A 20,059-nucleotide genomic window follows, 5' to 3' on the forward strand; every position below is an offset into this window, starting at 1 on the left:
CAATTTACAATAACAATAGAGGGAGCGAATGGTATGTCCTTTAAACAACATCTTTGAATCAAAGACACACACTTGAAATGTAATCCCAGTGAGATTACACAATTTCATCAGTCAAACAGAGACTGTTTGATACATTGTGTCTAGCACAGACAGACATCGTTTCACTGGAGCATTATCATTCACGACCTAATGATGGAGATGTTGGAGCTGTGGATGTTTAATATTACATTTCAATCAAGGAATGAACTCCTAGCATAAATGTCTATTCATCTGTGATTGTATTACTCATTTCAGCTTCATAAATCAAATTGACACAATCACAAAAACCATAGTAAACAAGTCAACATGTGTCAGACATCTGTTAATGTGATGTGTTTTTGTCATGCTAACCGAACCAGCATAACACAGCACATGAGCACACTCTCACGCATAAACACAGATTGCAAATAAATTGCTTCAAACGACCACAGAGAGGCTGTTTGAGGCTCGGGGCTCACACAGTAGTGTGTCCTTGACACAGCTGGGTCAGATAACTCTAGTGAGAACACATTTGTGTACCATCAAAGACTAACACATGTACATTATCTCAGCAGCAGAGGCTTCTATAATCTTACATTTCACCGCATTTCTTTGACATTTGCACTCTACAAGCTCATTTATTGAGAAGTCTCAATAAAGGCATGTTTGTGCAGGTGCTGCTTTGTTGCACAGACACTACCTCACACCAGAATTCCCCCTTTTCACTCTTCAACATGCACCTATGTTTCCATCTTTTTTCAAGTCCAATCAGAGACACAAAATAAGCATTCTGCTTTTCTTATCCTAAAGTGCCTTCAATTGGATCTTCCTTCAAATGCCATTCAGTATTACTTGACTTAATAAATCTAAAAACTGATACATTATTACAAAATTTAAACAATACTCTGATCCGAAGTGTACCTGTAAAGACTCCCTAAAATGTTGGAAGTGTATAGACATACAATTCACAGAGTTTAAGGTAAGCTGAGAGAGAACAAGTGGTTTGAGGAAAACAACAATCCTGAGGCCAGAAATGGCATGCCTCTTTCTGGATTCATGATCAGTGGAGTAACCTTGTGGCATTTTCTAAAGACACAGAGGGTATCAGTTTTCACAGGGTCTTCAAAACCCACAACAAATACACCTGTCGAGTCTAGTTTCCAAGTGACAACAAAGACGAGCTTTGCAGTGGTGTACATAAAGAGGCAGACGGGGTCTAAACAGGTAGCAGAAGATCTGAGTTATTTAAAATCTCAAAGCGGCTAAAAACCGCACACACCCACATTCCAGCTGGCGAGCGGAGGATCATTTTTTCAGCTGGATGTTCGACCTGTCTTTCTGCCATTTCCACCCTTAAACTTAACTCCTCAGGTCATGACAAATAAGCAATCACATTCAAACTTCCTGGGAATATTACAAAACATGTATCTCATTGCCTCCTCTCTGTGTTGACTCATCTTGTGTTCATTCACATTTGTGCTCTTCAGAAGAAGAAAACAAAAAAAAACCCAAAACACACAACATTTGTAGAGCCAGTCTCCACATACCTCTATTAATGATCCCTCTCCTCTTTCTGGACCTCAACTGGATCTTTGAAAACCTCCCTGTGAAGTCACTGGGATCAAACTTATCCACTGACAGAGAGGCAATACGGTCCAGAACGATCTCATCCTGGCCTTCACTTTGGTTCACCCCGTGATCCTGATGTTGGTTCAGACAGTGGCCATTGCAATGATCTGAAGCACTGCTTTCAGCCCCAAGGCTGGTGGTGCTTTTGACATCTTCTAGAGACATGTCTCCCCTATTTGCTCATTAGCCAGTCTCCACAGGAGCTCACCGACACCTCGTAGAATATTGTCAAAATGTGGCCCTCCTCAGAGGAAGAAAGACAACTTTACATTGTTCCACAGAAGACTCAAAAAAAAAAAAAAATCCTTGTCCCAGAGGAAGGAAAAATACTTAAAAAGGCCATTCAGTCCATTTTCACTCTTCACCTTTTTCCCCACATTTTGGTATCCAGTTTCCTTTCAGGGTTTATTCGCTTTATGTTGTGTTCATTCAATCCCGAGACAGTGAGCTCATCGCTTTGTTGTTACACAGTTCTCCTGAGAGTTCAGGTCTTCCTCTCGAGGCTTTCTCACAGTTGTTTAAGATTTTGAAAACATTTTTTTTGCAAAAAAAATCTTATTTTATTTGAAAGCAGATTTTCTGTAAAACCTTTCTTCTCTTTGCGTGCCCCACTTCAACTCTCACCTGCTCTCAGAGTGTTTCTCCTTCTGTCTTTTTCAGCCCTCTGAGGCACAGCTGTGTTTCTTCACTCTCAGGTGGTGAAAAAAGGGGAGGGAGCCAATTCCAAGAACGCAGCTTGATTGGGTGGTTTGTTAAATCTGGGTGGTTCTTTTACCCCTCCACTCCGTCGCATTTTCTTCCTCTCTTTTTCCTCTCTCCTACTCACCTTCCCTCACAGAGGCATTTTTGGCAATGAGAAAAATGATTTCTTTCTTGCGTCCTCTCTCACACACCTGCTTCCTGACTCTTGTTTCATCCTTTTTCCCCTCTCGCGTAGCAGTAGAGCATTAAAGAATGGCATCTGTTTACTGCTTTGGATAGCCGGAACACTGCGTGTTGGTGTGTCAGATACCCTGCGCTCACTGGTCGAAGCTGTTTAGCCAGTTACAGTAACCTCAATTGTTAATGGTGTAGGATTCCTGAGGACAGACACACCCATTAACAAAGCTTGGAGGGGTGGGGGGTAGGGTGTTTGGGTGGGTGAAAACACAAACAGGAAGCACAGTAGCCTAAAATTATGTTTGTAACAATCAGCTGCTGATTAGTACACACATTTCAGAGACAACTGTGGGGTGTGATTGTCATGTGGTTTTAAATCTGTCAAATAAAGTCTGGCAAATGCATATTTATGTACACTCATGAAAAAAAAGAAAACAATGACAGCTATACACGGAAGTGTTACAACATTATGATATAAGTAGGCTACTGTTACTGTTGAAGGTAAAACTTCCTTGATCTAATTCTGGAAAGGGACCAGGAATTACGCCAAATGTCAAAACGCAAATGACATCCCAGCCCCTTATCCAAAAACAAATCTCACGGGGAATACACTGCACTGTTTTAGTTTAACCCTAATTATGTGTTTCTTTAATGCTAATCCTTTAATCCTAACTCACATTACTAAAAGTCTTCCTCAATATGTAAATGGAAATTTTTAAAGTCAAAGCCTCGCAAATAATGTGCAGGGTCTTTTTTCAAACACTTACACTACATGAATTATTCAAGTAAATGTTCTTTATTAAAAAAGTGTAATCTTTCTTTACTCCTCACTCAATCTTCTCTCTGCAGGTAAGGTGGTAAACATCTCTTGGGAGCTCCATATCCTCCGGTGACTTCCTGCTGTGTATGCCATCGTCATGACATCAGCTTCACTTGGTGAATCATCCCGGGATTTTGCGCATGTAGGTGTGAAAACAAAACTTTCACGCCCTCCATGTAAAGACTGCAACACAGGTTTAATTAGGATGATTAAAACTCTCTCGTATGGGAAAACACTAAACCCACTTTACACATTAAACACTGTTTGCAGGTTCAGTGGAGTGGGAAACCACATTGTGAAAAATGCTGGATAAAGCGAGATGATGTTGTGCAGAGGGTGATGCTTTTTATACACAGGAAGTGATGTCTTTGTTGAAAATGAAAAAATATATACGTAAGGCATGTGGCTTTAGAAAGAATTGACGTTACCACAACTCTGTAGCCCTCTTCTCATCCCTGCTTCAGGCCATCTGCTTGAAGCTACACCGGCCACTGGCTGCTAACAGGAAATGAGAATTTTCCTTCCTTGAATTTTGTAATCTGTCTTTCTTGAATCTCCACAATCACCACAAACAAAGGAGACTTCAAATGCCATCAAGGTCAAAGGTCAAATAAATACATCACACAAGCTAGTGTCTGGAGACAAAACAAAGAGCAAGGAAATAGCTAACGGCTGGCAAACAGGCACAGTGAGGCTCGGTGCCAAAGTCAGTTAGAGAGGCGTGCCGTCCCCTAAGGCAGTACAACAGCCAACTATTAAAAACAGACTCATTCACTCTTCCTCACATGAACACACACAAACAGGAGACTTTTATTCTGTATTTAATCTTTAATTCTGACCAACCAATCAAAGAAACCCCACAGATAAAAGTATCTGTCTTTTCTGCATTTTCATTTTATCTGCATTAAGATATGTATTAGAAACAACCTGACCTGACTATTAGTATAATATTAGTTTTTTAGTCATAATTTCTGAGTTACTTAACAGCCTGCACACAAATCAGCCTGAATATGAATTATGAGATAAGCACCAGCTTCTGCCCGCAGTACAGACATGGTTTGGTGTTATGGGACAACCAAATAGACCCAAAGAGACACACACACAAACCACAGGGTCATAGGCTAAAATAAACAGCTGCCATTCCTTAACTGTGATTCCTCCCCTGAGTGTCCCTCTGTTTTTGTTCAGTTTTATGTAGACTGTGCAGCTTTTCAACTTTAGTTATCAGCCACAACACTGCCAACAAAGAAAGAAATGTGTCCCTGCAAGTCAGAGGTGAAAGTTGAGCTGAGAAGACAAAGCGGAGCCATCCAGTCTCACATTCAACATTCAGTCTGAAATGTAGAAACTACTTCCTCCCACACAGTCTAGGTCAAAGGAGACTGTGCCACAACCATTTTTTGTGGGATCTTTTATTTTAAAAATCAAAAATTGCAATTTTGCTGCTTTTTCCATGTGTTCACATCCCAGATTAACAAGATTCATAGAATTAATTATTAATCTGAGAATGATGGTCATTTTAAACCCAATTTTTTTCCACCTTTTTCTGCTTTGTACCTCTTAGTTTAACCTCAGCAGCCCAAAGCAACCCCTTGTATTTCTTCTCTGATCATCCCTCCACCTACTATTTAAATTGCACCATCTGGGACCTCTGTGACAGGGGACTTTTATCTCTCTTGTCAGTCAAATACGTTGTCTTGTTAACAGTTTCCAGACTCCCCCGTACACTCAGCAAGCCGGTCGAACAAGAGAAGATAAACAAGTTTACTTCTGGTCTTAAGCAACAAATCAAGACTAATTCAGTTCACAGTTAATGACACCCGCGCCTCACCACAAGCATCAGTCCAGATCACAGGGGACATTTGCTCCCGCAAGAGCGTATGACTGAGTGCATATTTTGAGTTAACACTTATAATAAAGGAGAGTGATTTTACTTTGTGGTTAAATCAAGCACCAAATACCTTTCAGCCTTACTAAATCATTATCATCATTGATGCGTGTGACAATAAAGAAAATGAAGGTTAGTAAATTGTTATTGTTTAAGTAAAAGTTACATGTAAGAATCCTACATTCAAATTTTCCTTGTGAACAGTACAAAGGAATTAACATTTAATTAAAAGTAAGGGAATCCTTCATGATGTCACTAAATGTTAGAATTGGCTGGTTGGTGTGTGATGAACAAAGCTGATTAAGTACAACACCTACTTTATACATGCATGCCTTCATAAAACTGGTTTAAACAGGCAAAGTAACTGACATGTTTATATTTACTGCATGTTTGGGCAGGGTTTAAGCTGAGAGTGACTTCTCGGAGTGAAAATGAAACTTTCACTTTTAGCGGCTGCATTTTCCGCATGCTTTCAAAACTACTTTGATTTTTGTTTTATAGTGTAAAGTATGAACACCACATTGTACACTGCGTACAAGGTTGTACGCAAAAGAATTGCATTCCATAAAGGTGTGTAATTATTTTTAGCCAGTGCTGGGGAAGAATGGAAGGCTTGATTATCAGACTAATAATTCATTTTTGTTGACTTAAACTCAAACATCAAACAGATTCAATTGATTAAAACAGCCTATACAAGTGAAAAGATGTGTCACGAGTTTAAAATTGATCACGTTTAAAAGTTTGCAATGCACCACTACAATTACTGTACTGTCTGCCACCCTATTGTGATATTTTGCCTCAGGCTCTCTGCAGGTCTTTTAAAATACCTTTTTCAATCACTTTCAGTCCGGTCCTTGTCTCTGACCATTTTCAGAGGATTGTCTTTCAATTGTTAAGCAACTTAACACTAATCTAAGAACCATTCAACCATAACATAAGACAGCCTGTCACAAAAAACAAAAAAATAAAACAAAACATAATATGACCCCATTTCTTTAGTTGAATCAATGAAAATTACCGACATGAAGGCAGATGTGAAGGAGCTATTATCTCAAAATGTCTCATATCTTACAAAAAGAAGTGGCGGTATATAAAAATGTATTAATAGCAGATGAACAGTATCTGAAAGTCATGTCTTTAAGGAATAGAAAACAAGCCAGATCCAGACAGGACCTGAGAGATGCATCTGGCCTTTCAGTTGACCCATCTACTGTTTGCTGTGGTCTCATCAGAAATGATCTCAGTGGAAGGGAAACAGGGAGAAATAGCCAAGGTATGTCAAACTGCACAAGAACTTGACTAACTAAAAATCAAAAACAGATCTTAACTACTTGGTTTGAACCAAGAGATCAGGAGAGCGGTACAACAGTCTACAGGTATCAGTAAAACATAGTGGAGTCTTCTTTTTTTAGCATGACAATGATTTCAAACACACTTCTAATGCAGTAAAGGCATACCTGGAGAGAAAAACACACAAAGCAACACTATCAGCCATGGATTCGTCTCTCTACAGAGTCCAGACCTCAACATTACTGAAGCAGTGTGGGATCTTGGCAGAGAGCAGAATAAAAGGCAGCAACATCCAAAGAAGAGCTTTGAATGTGCTTCAAGAAGCCTCAAGAACTATTCCTGAAGACTACTTAGAGATATAACAAGACAGCTTGTCAAAGAGATTTCAGGCTGTGTTGAATAATAAAGGTGGTCACACCAAATATTGACTTTCAAGTTTGTTAGAAGTGTAAAAACTCTGTTTTTGCATTATATAATGTATTTGCATTATTTTTGCATGCTTCAACAAATCACTGCACCTATTTTTCATTTTCCCGATAAAATATAAAGAAATGAGGAGTGACTCAGCACTTTTTCTCAGTATTGTAGCTGTATTGTCCACATTGGTAGTTTAACAACTGATTATCTTCCATCTTTTTTTTCTCCTGCCATTATCATGCCCAAACACCGGCTCTACAATGGTGCCCTCTTGAGCCCATTACAGAAACAAAAGCTCTGCTTACCAATAGCGTTTCTTTCTGAGGAGGTCAGGTTTGTTAGTTTGTATGTTGACAAGATTGTTTTAAACACAATTAGCTTTGCCTGCAGCGCAGAAAAGATAAAAGCAAGGACTGATGGCTTGATTTTAAAAACAAAATGAGACATCAAAACATCAATTACAAAAAAATGCATCACGGCATTACATCACACTAGCCATTGAAGTGTACGTGTAAACAGACACACACACAGCAATATGTCTTTCCATATAGAGCTGTGTTATATAACAGTATCTCTGGAGTCTCCAATGTGCGGGCTAATGCATAATCAAACAGCCTCAGAGCTCCATTAAATCTACAGGCGTGAAACAACGCTCCCTCAACAATTTCCTAAAATCTTAAAACAAACACACACACACACAAAACACACACAAGCAAATTCAATTAATTCTTTGTTAAATCAATACATCGACACGCCGCTCAAACAGGCTTAACAGGCCATGTAAGACAAAAACTATTTAGCTGCTCTCTGAATAATATTCGGAGAACAGCACACCCATAAAATGAGCACCTGGGGCAAAACAAACAGGGAGCGTGATGGTAAGGACTGTGTGATGATGTCTTCTGTGTGTGAGTCAACTGGTGTGTCTCTGGCAGAAGAACCACGTTATGTAAGGCAGTGGGAGTGAGGTGTCTAGTGGTATCTATGGGAACAAAGAGGGTGAGGAAAGACAGAGAGCTCAGCTGACTGAGGTTCACCAGTCCAGAGTGTGAGGTCGCACTTTCTGTTGTTCACACATACGCGCGTGTGTGTGTGGAGATGGCTGAGCAGTTACTTTCTGGCAGATTTACTTAAACAAATAAAGGGTGGCCATGCTCATCCACACCGTACAACCTTAATTAAGCTTCCAAAAATATATTTTGGAAACTTACAGCAGCATTATACCAGATTAGTCTCTGCCACTCATGTTAAAAGTTGTCTGGAAAAAATAAAAAAAAAAGTTGTCATGAGCTCCTTAGATCTGATCTCTGTGACCTGTGAGCGGGATTGAAGGGCCTGTCGACAAATAGACGGTAAAGCTTAAAAGAACTCAGCCATTTACACTAACGTGCCAAAAAACAGAGTCTCAAGTATCATAAAAGGGGTGAAAGAAGGCTTCTCTACAAAACTTGAGAAACCCGATAATAGAGGGCCAAAAATTTTAAAATGATACTCTCACATGGATAGTGGCTGATAGCAAACTCTTTGTTTGAATAGCCAATATTCTCTACAACTAAATGCACAGAAACAAATGCCAATTCTAATTTTAAATAATAAAGTTTCTCTCAAAATGAATTTTTAATGTGGTTTGATGATGCTAAAAGGTAATAAATGCAGGGCTTTTTGCTCCACTACAGTGGTGCTGATATATAAATCAGTCATGCTACAAAGGCAATTGAAGCCCGAGTGGGGCAGCGCATTATAAAGCACCTCCACGTATTAAACAGCAAGTACAAGAAAATTTAAATCTTAAAAAAAGTTTCAGATTCAAACAATTAAAGAAGGACTTCCTTAAATAAGCTTTGAATCTGTAAGAATAATCACTATCTGTGCAAATGCATTATGCTTATTTAAAAATGAAATCAAACTAGACTGGTGTAGAGGAAACTTATTCCAAAAACACCAGTCTGGATTTCAGGAATTGTACATCTTGAAATCCAGATTGGGAACAAACTTAAAGGGATCGAAGGAACCTCAGAGAAGCACAATACTCTGACACACATGTCAAACTGTGTGTGTGTGTGTGTGTGTGTGTGTGTGTGTGTTACTTGTAGCGTAAATCCATACCCAAAACAATAGAGTTAACTGGGTCACTCCTACTGCTGCTGCTGACTGGCTGTGCCAAAAAAGCTGGAGTGATGAAGAGGACTATGATTCATGAGAAAGAAAGGGAGTAAGCCTGAGATGTGTGAACAGTGTGAGCAGCACACTTCACCACAGCACAGCACAGTACAACACAACACAACAGAAGAGCACAAAACCCCTATTAAATATCAATCAGATTTCAAAACATTTAAAACAGTCAGCAGGGTACTGCTGCCTGCAATGATACATCCTCAAACACTGGCTTCCTCTCACAAAACATCCAAGCTGACTGCTTCTGGACATCTCAGCAATGGGATAATAACAACGGGAGACCACCCGACCTGGACTACACATTGATCCACAGCCCACAACTCTATACGTCTTCTCAATGACGAAAAACACCTCATCGGTGAGGGGTCCAAAAGGCCCAGACAGGGTATCAGACGGGCACCGGAACTGAGAGACGTGCGTGTTTTCTCTTCCAGACGTGACACACTTTTTTTTTTAATGCTCCCAGATTGTAATCACTGGCAAGTAGCACTGCTGGTATTTACATTAGCTCCCTCGCTGATAGCTAAAGTGTAGCGTAGCCATCATAAAGTGTGATTTACTATGATAGTCGCTGTTTTAGATAAACACTGTTGCTTTAGCTAACTTGCCTCACAAAGCCGCTCGGCATTGTTCGCTGTGTTGGTGGCACCGAGGCAACTAAAGAAGCGAGTTTAGGTTAAGTCACATTCTCCTTTTCTTTCTTTTAATGGCCGACCACTGTAACCGGCTAAGCCTATGGCTAACTCAGCTGCTAAAGAGCTAGTAGAAGCCCCCCGTGGTAGTTAGAGCTATCGATGTTGTATTAAGAAATTGCTCGGTTCCCTTTGTGGTTGACACAGAGCCGTTAAACAGCACCGGGCATAGCACTGGCGAATCATTTAGATTAACTGTACCTTTTCTGCGTCGACCTCGGCCACTACAGGATCATTTCCTAGCACCAGTTCTTTGTTTATGTGATTCGGTGGCTTGTTTTCATCAATCCTCCTCGTCTCTCTCCTCCAGGAGTCGTGCCGCCTCAGCTGACAGCGCTACTGCTCGGGATGTGAGTGCCCCGCCCTTAGCAACCAATCGAACGCCAAGAAGCCGGTAACTGAGGCAAGACAAGCTTCCTATTGGTTAGCAGCTGTGTCCATAAACGTGTCGCTAGGGGCGCACCTTGGACCAAGGGCAGGACACCTGCTATGAAAGGATGCTGAGAACCGCAGGTGAGACCAAATCAAGAGAAGTAAAAGCCGTGGAAAACAAGTCCAAAGACACGTTGTAGCAGGATAACAGGCACGTGTATGATACGTAGCTGCACAAACTAATATGGAGGTGAAACAGCTTCATTTTTGTATTGTGATTATCATTACCTTTTTTTTTTTTTTTTTTTTTTTACCAAGAACTCCCACTGAGAACAGCATCTCGTTTACAAAAGAAACCTGGCTAAACTAGAGACCATACAACCTAACACATCTAAAAAAAAAGAAAAAGAAAAAGCTAGAAATACAACAAAATGTGCACAATCCTACACATAATAATATGAATATAAAATATGAGTGCTATTGTTATGGCTAAAAATAGTCATAACATAGAAGATTAAAGCATTAAATGACTTCTCAAAAGAAACACCCACAAGTGTCCTTCACTACATTACTTATTATGCTTTTAAATTGAATATATAAATATTACTTCATTTTTCATTTAAATTGATTAGAAATGTTATTTTTTGTATTAAAAATTTATAATTCTTTATTAATATTTATTAATACAAAAAAATCAGCAAGGAGGACAATTTGTATTACCGATAGCAAGTACCAATTCAGTTATAAGAAGTATTTTAGATGGTGCTTTAAGGAATAGAATTTGGTGCCACTGCAGATAGAGAGAAACACTTTTGACTACAGTTAGAAACTGTTAACATGAGCCTGGATCTGTAAAAGTTATATCAGGTATAATTTGTGCTGTGAGAAGCTGTTTTTTGTTGTTTGTTTGTGTGTGTGTGTGTGTGTGTGTGTGTGTGTGTGTGTGTGTGTGTGTGTGTGTGTGTGTGTGTGTGTGTGTGTGTATGTTTAACAGCAAACTATTAAAATGTAAGGATTTGTGACCCCAGGAATAAAGGTGCTGCACTGCTTCAGCTAATAGGAATCTTGAGAAAATAAACTGAAGATAGAAGGATGTTTAAATGTAGGTCTGTTTTGTAAATTATCCCATGTCCAAAGTGACAAAGTAACCATTTAGAGAAGTGTAGCTGGTAGCTATTGGTATGTGGACAGAGAGGGATACAGAGCTAAACTGGAAGTTTAGCTAGAATGGTTTTATAGAGGAAAACAATGCCAGCACTGTTTTTTGGTAATCAAGGTTTTCAGTCATGTTCATTTTATAATAGGGAAATATTCATCTCCGTGTGTATGTAAATAAACATACATAAAGTACACCACTGCTTATTTTTGTTTGCGCTGTCTTCCTTTCAGGTTACAGAAAGCCTTAAAGAATGACCTACTACTGCTCATACAAAAAAGCCAAAAATATATGAATGTGCTTCATGTTAGTTCATGTCTTTTTATTGTTATTTAATTTAAGAAAAACCAATATAGAGCCTGACACCAACAAACACCATCAAAAAGCACACAACTCACACCGAGAGGATGCGTACCGAATTTTATACACTAAACAAACATATGCAGATCAATACAGCATAACAGGAAATAAGGGCCTTGTTAGGATTCCATTGCTTGGCATATTAATGAGAAATGTATGCAAGTATTAAACAGCCATTTTTATTTATCTGTCCAGCTTTCCTTTTCATGTCATCAGTGTCTAAACTCCTCCACGTTTAATGATTGTCACTAAGTTAAAGGAGCTTTTAAAGGTCCATTGGTGCACTGATAAAAAAAAATAAAAAAATCAATCATCAAAACATGAAAGAAATCTGGAAAAGTCCAGCTCCAAAGTCTCATGTGCAGATGTTGAGAGTGTCGCAATTCAGTCTCCTCATTTGTCAGTTTGTTAATTACATGTAATATGACATACGTGTACAAAATGCTTTCATCCAAGTTGTCAGTCAAATGAAGAGTTCAGAACAGTTCTCTTAAACAGCATGACTATGGCACAAAGGGCCAGCACCATATTGGTTCAGTTTCAACATTAGTTCAGTCAAAGCAGATACAGTACATGTAAATGGAAGAATATGACATGAAACCAAGAATTATGAGGATAGTTAAACAAGCTGATAAAAACCCAAAAAGTGATGGGCATGGAGGAATTAAAGGGCAAGACAAAAAAGAAACCAGTAGGTAAGCAGAGATTAACTGGATAGCTCTGTATATAAAATATGTTCTTCATTAATATTATGCCACTGGTATTTGTCAGTCTCTCTGTGTTTGTCCCACAGCTTCTAAATTTCATAAAAAGTTCACCATAGGGACTGTTTAGGATCTATGTGTGTATTTTACAAGAGTCATCTAAACACTTTTCTTGATAGACTTAAGGAATTTTAAGGCAGGGATGTCAAACTCATTTTACATGAGCCACATAAAGCTCATTTTCATCTTAACTGAAATGCGCTTTTCTATCGTTTTAAAGAAGTTAACTGCACAGTTAATCCCTCCTATATCTTAACAGATTAATGAAAAGTGCAATTTAAATTGGGCATCTCCTTTTACGTGATAAAGAAATGCTGCTGTAAGTAAATAAAAAGAAATCTGTCAGAATGACTTTTGGGCTTTGACAGTAAGAAATAAATGTGTAAAATTACATAAAAAGTTTTGGTAGCTCATTGCCCAGAGTGTCCTATCATTAAAAAAGTTCTGTTTTCACTGGGAGGAAGTGGGGAGCGTGGTTTTTATCAGTAGAAAAAAAGCTGTAAAACTTATGAGAGTACGGTAAAAAGTCCAAGATTTATGAGCTCCTTCAATTTCCCCAAAGCAGCCCAATGGGACTAGAGTTTTTGCCTGGCCAATTCTAGCCCCTGGGCCCTATGTTTGACACCCATTTTATGGTCTGCGCCATCCTCAGGATGGCTTGACATTAACAGTATATTTTATAAATTATGACTGGACCAGTTGTAAGATCTTGAATTTTTATATTATGTTCATTATATTTTATTAATTCAAGTGGTGAAGTGCAACAGTGGTTAGGTCTTTTGCCTCAAAGCAAAAAGGTCTGGCCTGCATGGGCTCTCTTTGGGTACTATTTGTATTTGGGTCCAAATATGTTCATGTTAGGATATTTGGTGATTCTATCCTGGATGTGGGTGTGAATGTGAACGTAAAACAATAAAAAAGGACTAGTAGCTTACAAAATGCTGTATCTTTACAAATACATCATCAGGCATAGAGAGGATCTGCGCTTATAAGTGACACCTGCTGGAGGTAAACGGGTGGCTGGTAGCACAGACCCCGTGACGTCTCCATAAAGATTGTGGACGAGGTAAGGCTTTTGCGGTCTTTCTTCAGACATAATACTCCTCCTGGCAGAAGAGTATTAGGAGTATTGCCAGTGACAGAGTAAAACTTCCACCTGCTCTCTGAAGAAGCTGGTGGTCAAGGTGTACAGGATGGGGTTCAAGGCACTGTTGATGGGAAGGATGAAGATGACAACCCAGCTGGAGATAGTGCCTAAGGAAGGAAACATTTCACAAGTGATTGAAATCTAGAGAAATATAATTGTGTTGATGCTTGTTAGCAAACTATTCAATAAAGTAACACAGTGACCTATACATACACACACACATGTATACACACACACACACACACATATATATATACATATACACACACATGTATATATATACAGTGGGGCAAAAAAGTATTTAGTCAGCCACCGATTGTGCAAGTTCCCCCACTTAAAATGATGACAGAGGTCAGTAATTTGCACCAGAGGTACACTTCAACTGTGAGAGACAGAATGTGAAAAAAAATCCATGAATCCACATGGTAGGATTTGTAAAGAATTTATTCGTAAATCAGGGTGGAAAATAAGTATTTGGTCAATAACAAAAATACAACTCAATACTTTGTAACATAACCTTTGTTGGCAATAACAGAGGTCAAACGTTTACTATAGGTCTTTACCAGGTTTGCACACACAGTAGCTGGTATTTTGGCCCATTCCTCCATGCAGATCTTCTCGAGAGCAGTGATGTTTTGGGGCTGTCGCCGAGCAACACGGACTTTCAACTCCCGCCACAGATTTTCTATGGGGTTGAGGTCTGGAGACTGGCTAGGCCACTCCAGGACTTTCAAATACTTCTTACGGAGCCACTCCTTTGTTGCCCGGGCGGTGTGTTTTGGATCATTGTCATGTTGGAAGACCCAGCCTCGTTTCATCTTCAAAGTTCTCACTGATGGAAGGAGGTTTTGGCTCAAAATCTCACGATACATGGCCCCATTCATTCTGTCCTTAACACGGATCAGTCGTCCTGTCCCCTTGGCAGAAAAACAGCCCCATAGCATGATGTTTCCACCCCCATGCTTCACAGTAGGTATGGTGTTCTTGGGATGCAACTCAGTATTCTTCGTCCTCCAAACACGACGAGTTGAGTTTATACCAAAAAGTTCCACTTTGGTTTCATCTGACCACATGACATTCTCCCAATCCTCTGCTGTATCATCCATGTGCTCTCTGGCAAACTTCAGACGGGCCTGGACATGCACTGGCTTCAGCAGCGGAACACGTCTGGCACTGCAGGATTTGATTCCCTGCCGTTGTAGTGTGTTACTGATGGTGACCTTTGTTACTTTGGTCCCAGCTCTCTGCAGGTCATTCACCAGGTCCCCCCGTGTGGTTCTGGGATCTTTGCTCACCGTTCTCATGATCATTTTGACTCCACGGGATGAGATCTTGCGTGGAGCCCCAGATCGTGGGAGATTATCAGTGGTCTTGTATGTCTTCCATTTTCTGATGATTGCTCCCACAGTTGATTTTTCCACACCAAGCTGCTTGCCTATTGTAGATTCACTCTTCCCAGTCTGGTGCAGGTCTACAATACTTTTCCTGGTGTCCTTCGAAAGCTCTTTGGTCTTGGCCATGGCGGAGTTTGGAGTCTGACTGTTTGAGGCTGTGGACAGGTGTCTTTTATACAGATGATGAGTTCAAACAGGTGCCATTCATACAGGTAACGAGTGGGGGACAGAAAAGCTTCTTACAGAAGACGTTACAGGTCTGTGAGAGCCAGAGATTTTCCATGTTTGAGGTGACCAAATACTTATTTTCCACCCTGATTTACGGATAAATTCTTTACAAATCCTACCATGTGGATTCATGGATTTTTTTTTTCACATTCTGTCTCTCACAGTTGAAGTGTACCTCTGGTGCAAATTACTGACCTCTGTCATCATTTTAAGTGGGGGAACTTGCACAATCGGTGGCTGACTAAATACTTTTTTGCCCCACTGTATATATATATATATATATCCATAGGTCCCTCATCCTATTCATGTAGCCCCTTCCGCCGGGGTTACTTGCGTAGTAGCATTCCAACAACGCCCCTTTTTTTGTCTCTTGCCCACCGATGCCTTCCTGTTCCAGTAGCCCACTTTTCGTCAGGGTACCCTGGTTCCTCAACACCTGACGCGGACCTCGTTGATCCGGGCGACGTCCGAGCCGGCATGCCTTCATATTTATCCGTCTCGCTCATGTCTGCGGTAGGCTTGCTTAATATAGGGGGTCTAGCCTTAGGACCCTTACTGGATACAGACGCCCCAGGCAGGAATCGAACTCGCAATCCTGTGTTCCAAAGGCGTGTAGTCTAACCACTACGCATTCGTAAGAAGGGACTGCTATATATATATATATATATATATATATATATATATATATATATATATATATATATATATATATATATATATATATATACACACACACACACACACATATATCTATACATACACATATATCTATACATACACATATACACACATATATCTATACATACACATATACACACATATATATGTTTCACTTCTTACCAGGGATCTCCACCTCCAGCAGCGAGAGGACTTTCACCAAAAATATAGGAATCCAGCAGAGGGCATTAGAGAACACGATGAAGAAAAACCTGTTGGCCACAGCCACATCTCTGTGCAGTCCGCTCCTCAGGTCGGTGGCATTGATGCCGGTTTTATAGATGGAGCAGAACATACTGGAGTAGGAGAATACAATCACCAGGAAAGCCACCAGGTTTAGACCTAAAGAGATACAAATGCTTTTCATGCTGGCTGGGACTATATCAAACACCGTTATGCAGTTCATACAGTATTAAATACAGTATTTAAGTGGTTTTGAACACAGGACAGTTCTGCTTCACAGATTTGTACTGCGTAGTTTTTTTTACTTTACACTTTGTATATTCTGTGATAATGAACAATTTCGCATTTCTTTGGGTGTTTAAAGTTTAAATGGAAGATTGTCTTTCTTTTCTGAAAAAGACAATTAAAAAAAAAGATTTTACTGAACTCCAATTCAATTCAATTTCATTTATACATCACCAAATCACAGCAACAGTTGCCTCAAGGTGTTTTATGTTGTAAGGTAAAGACCCTACAATAATACAAAGAATTATTCCCACTTCTGAGTGCTGTCTCTTACTTATGTAAGTAGAAAATATGGAATGAAAATTCATGAAAAACAAAATCTTCTATTCACCCAGAAAAATCCCTGTGGAATATCCTTTGGCAGTAGGTTTTTCTTGCCTGTCAGAGTGCAGGGGAAAGCAGACCCCATTACATCCGTAGTAGTTCCCAAAGACGTCCTCATTCATTAGGGGCACGGCTGCAATAATAAACCCCAGCAGCCAGATCGAGGCCAGGACCACCTTAAAGCAGGACAACATACATGCTGTCAGGATTTCACACAAAGTACTCTTCAAATTCCCCAAATAAGAAAAGTTATGACTGCCTGGGTTTCCAAACTCTAGTTGACATTTATTTAATCAGATTTCAAGCATTTGCTTCAATCAAGTTGCCTCCTGCTGACTGACGAGTCACTTCATGTTCTGCCTCTGTGTGGACAATCTGGGAGAACAAGCAGTAGGTCTTTTAATTCTTTACTGGTGGATGTGAGGTGGGTGGAGGCATATTTACAGTAAATGGCTGACTCTTAGACTTGGTTCAAAGCAGTAAAATGAATAGTAGACTGTAGTAAATCTGGAAATGGTCAATATTTTGGGGATGGTGATGTTCAGGGGTTACTTTATACTTCATACCAAACCAGTAGAACAAAGGATATCTCTCTTTTGTTCTTCACACAAACTGTTTTCCCTTACAGCTAAGATTACTAGTGGACTAAAATGAGCTAACTGCACTTTACACCTACTGAAGGCATGAAGCTCCCAGCAAACAGTTTTTGTGCTGATGTTAATGCCAGAGGAGGTTTGGAGCTCTGCAGTTACTGAGTCAGTGAGCGTTGAGGACTTTTGTGCAGTGTGTTCTTCAGCAGTTTTTCTTCAAAATAAGAGTGACGATTACTTTGTAGACAAAGACAACAGTTGGATGACATTCATCAGGCACATTGTTCCCCATTTTGAAAAGTGCAACTTACCCCTGTCTGAAATTTGCCTGGGTGCAAATTTCTAAAAGGGAAAACAATGACAAGGAACTTCTCCAGAGTCAGGTAGGTCAGGAGGAGAACAGACACCTGAGGAGAAACATGCACCGCAAATGAAAACAACATGTTTTTAACTTATAAACTGAACACTGCTTTGAATATTGGCTGCACTGTTATTAGTAGAACCTCTATTATGACAGAGGAATCAACATGCAGAGGATGGAACTTGGGTTCACATCATTTATAAAGTCAGTCTAATGATGATTTATCCTGGAAAGTGCATAAAGTTCTGAGACAGGTTGTTAAACTCCAGCTGAGGCTTGTTATGTCTCCATCTGCAACAGCTAAAAGCAATGAGTGAGAGTGAATTATAAACATGTTTTTAAAGTAAAAGAGAGCATAATATGAGTACCTTAGTCTGCAAACATGATATTTATATAATGCAGAGCCAAAACAAGCTGATACAGCCAGTGAGCGGAACAAAAGATGATTTTAATCTTGAAGCTACTTTAGCTGAAAACAGCAGGGCAAAAGTACAAGCAAAAAGCGAAGGATGTGTAAGTGCAACTCCTTGTGATGTGTCAGTTTTACAGTACAGATCAGTTTGTCTCAATCTGCATGCATATTTGCGTGTGTTGAAGTGTGATATATACATGGGCAGTACCTCTGAGGAGAGCATGGCCAGGAATCCAATGGTCCGACACTCCGCACTTTCCATCCACAGCAGGGCGTTACGGTTGTACTGACCGCGGAATTTTACATCAGATACGCCAACAAAAAACAGGTACACGCCCATGAGGCAGTCAGCACCTGGATGATAAGGATGACATCTATGAGTCTATTTACAGGCAGATGTGCCCTGTGTGATTATAAGCCCATCTGTCAGCTACATCCTTCCCAAAAACAGTATCATAATATTTTTTAAGTCACCACAACAGGCAAGATTAATGGAACCACAAGCATGGATGGATCTTGCTATATGCAGATACACTCAACAAAAATATAAACGCAACACTTTTGTTTTTGCTCCCATTCCCCATGGGATGGACGTAGAGACCTAAAATTCATTCCAGATACACAATATAACCATCCCTCCCAAACAGTGGTCACAAATCAGTCCAAATGTGTGGTAGTGGGCACATCTGCTATATTGAGATAATCCATCCCACCTCACAGGTGTGCCACATCAGGATGCTGATCTGACATCATGAGTAGTGCACAGGTGTACCTCAGACTGCCCACAACAAAAGGCCACCCTGGAATGTGCAGTTTTGTCTCACAGCAAAATGCCACAGATGCCACAAGCAATGAGGGAGCGTGCAATTGGCATGCTGACAGCAGGAATGTCAACCAGATCTGTCGCCCGTGCATTGAATGTTCATTTCTCAACCATAAGCCGTCTCCACAGGCGTTTCAGAGAATATGGCAGCACATCCAACCGGCCTCACAACCGCAGACCTCGTGTAACCACACCAGCCCAGGACCTCCACATCCAGCAGGTTCACCTCCAAGATCGTCTGAGACCAGCCACCCAGACAGCTGCTGGAACAATTGGTTTGCACAACCAAACAATTTCTGCACAAACTGTCAGAAACCGTCTCAGGGATGCTCAACTGCATGCCCGTCGTCCTCATCGGGGTCTTGACCTGACTCCAGCTCGTCGCCGTAACAGACTTGTGTGGGCAAATGCTCACATTCGATGGCGTCTGGCACGTTGGAGAGGTGTGCGCTTCACGGATGAATCATGGTTCACATTGTTCAGGGCAGATGGCAGCTGAGAAGGTCCCAGTTCTTGCATGGCCAGCATACTCACCGGACATGTCACCCATTGAGCATGTTCGGGATGTGCTTGACCGGCGTATACGACAGCGTGTACCAGTTTCCACGAATATCCAACAACCTCGCACAGCCATTGAAGTGGAGTGGACCAACATTCCACAGGCCACAATTGACAATCTGATAGACTCCATGCGACGATGTGTTGCACTGCATGAGGCAAATGGTGGTCACACCAGATACTGACCGGTTCTGGGTCCCCAGACCCCCAATAGCGCAAAAAACTGCACATTCCAGGGTGGCCTTTTGTTGTGGGCAGTCTGAGGTACACCTGTGCACTACTCATGATGTCAGATCAGCATCCTGATGTGGCACACCTGTGAGGTGGGATGGATTATCTCAATATAGCAAATGTGCCCACTACCACACATTTGGACTGATTTGTGACCACTGTTTGGGAGGGATGGTTATATTGTGTATCTGGAATGAATTTTAGGTCTCTACGTCCATCCCATGGGGAATGGGAGCAGTAACAAAGGTGTTGCGTTTATATTTTTGTTCAGTGTAGGTGGGCTGGAAAGAAATTAGGTAAGTGTTGACTAAAACTGTGTGTAAAATCTCACCACTAGATCTAGATG

The 20,059-nt window shown here is 40.5% G+C and overlaps 2 protein-coding genes across 7 annotated transcripts in view; both read right to left on the minus strand.

The window, feature by feature from the left end:
* The window catches only part of fryb (furry homolog b (Drosophila)), a 53,463-nt gene extending 43,316 nt beyond the window's left edge, over positions 1-10,147 (minus strand). For 2 of the 6 annotated variants that reach the window (XM_085420798.1, XM_085420796.1), the window contains exon 1: positions 1,566-2,639. In XM_085420798.1, coding sequence (XP_085276924.1) covers positions 1,566-1,812 — 247 coding nt within the window. In that variant the 5' untranslated portion in view covers positions 1,813-2,639. Of the gene's footprint in view, positions 1-1,565; positions 2,641-10,009 lie in introns of those variants that run through there. The other 4 variants (XM_085420802.1, XM_085420797.1, XM_085420800.1 and 1 more) reach the window with 3 other exon arrangements.
* A 2,697-nt stretch (positions 10,148-12,844) lies between these two features.
* The window catches only part of rxfp2a (relaxin family peptide receptor 2a), a 45,080-nt gene continuing 37,865 nt past the window's right edge, over positions 12,845-20,059 (minus strand). Inside the window, exons 16-20 of the mRNA XM_085419620.1 lie at positions 18,310-18,455; positions 17,640-17,735; positions 16,746-16,914; positions 16,070-16,288; positions 12,845-13,714 (exon numbers count right to left, since the gene is read on the minus strand). Coding sequence (XP_085275746.1) covers positions 13,581-13,714; positions 16,070-16,288; positions 16,746-16,914; positions 17,640-17,735; positions 18,310-18,455 — 764 coding nt within the window. The 3' untranslated portion in view covers positions 12,845-13,580. The remainder of the gene's footprint in view (positions 13,715-16,069; positions 16,289-16,745; positions 16,915-17,639; positions 17,736-18,309; positions 18,456-20,059) is intronic.

This window comes from Rhamphochromis longiceps, linkage group LG10, assembly GCF_057381845.1.
Source record: "Rhamphochromis longiceps isolate RC_006_pf linkage group LG10, R_longiceps_female_GT1.1, whole genome shotgun sequence".
NCBI classification, from domain to species: domain Eukaryota; kingdom Metazoa; phylum Chordata; class Actinopteri; order Cichliformes; family Cichlidae; genus Rhamphochromis; species Rhamphochromis longiceps.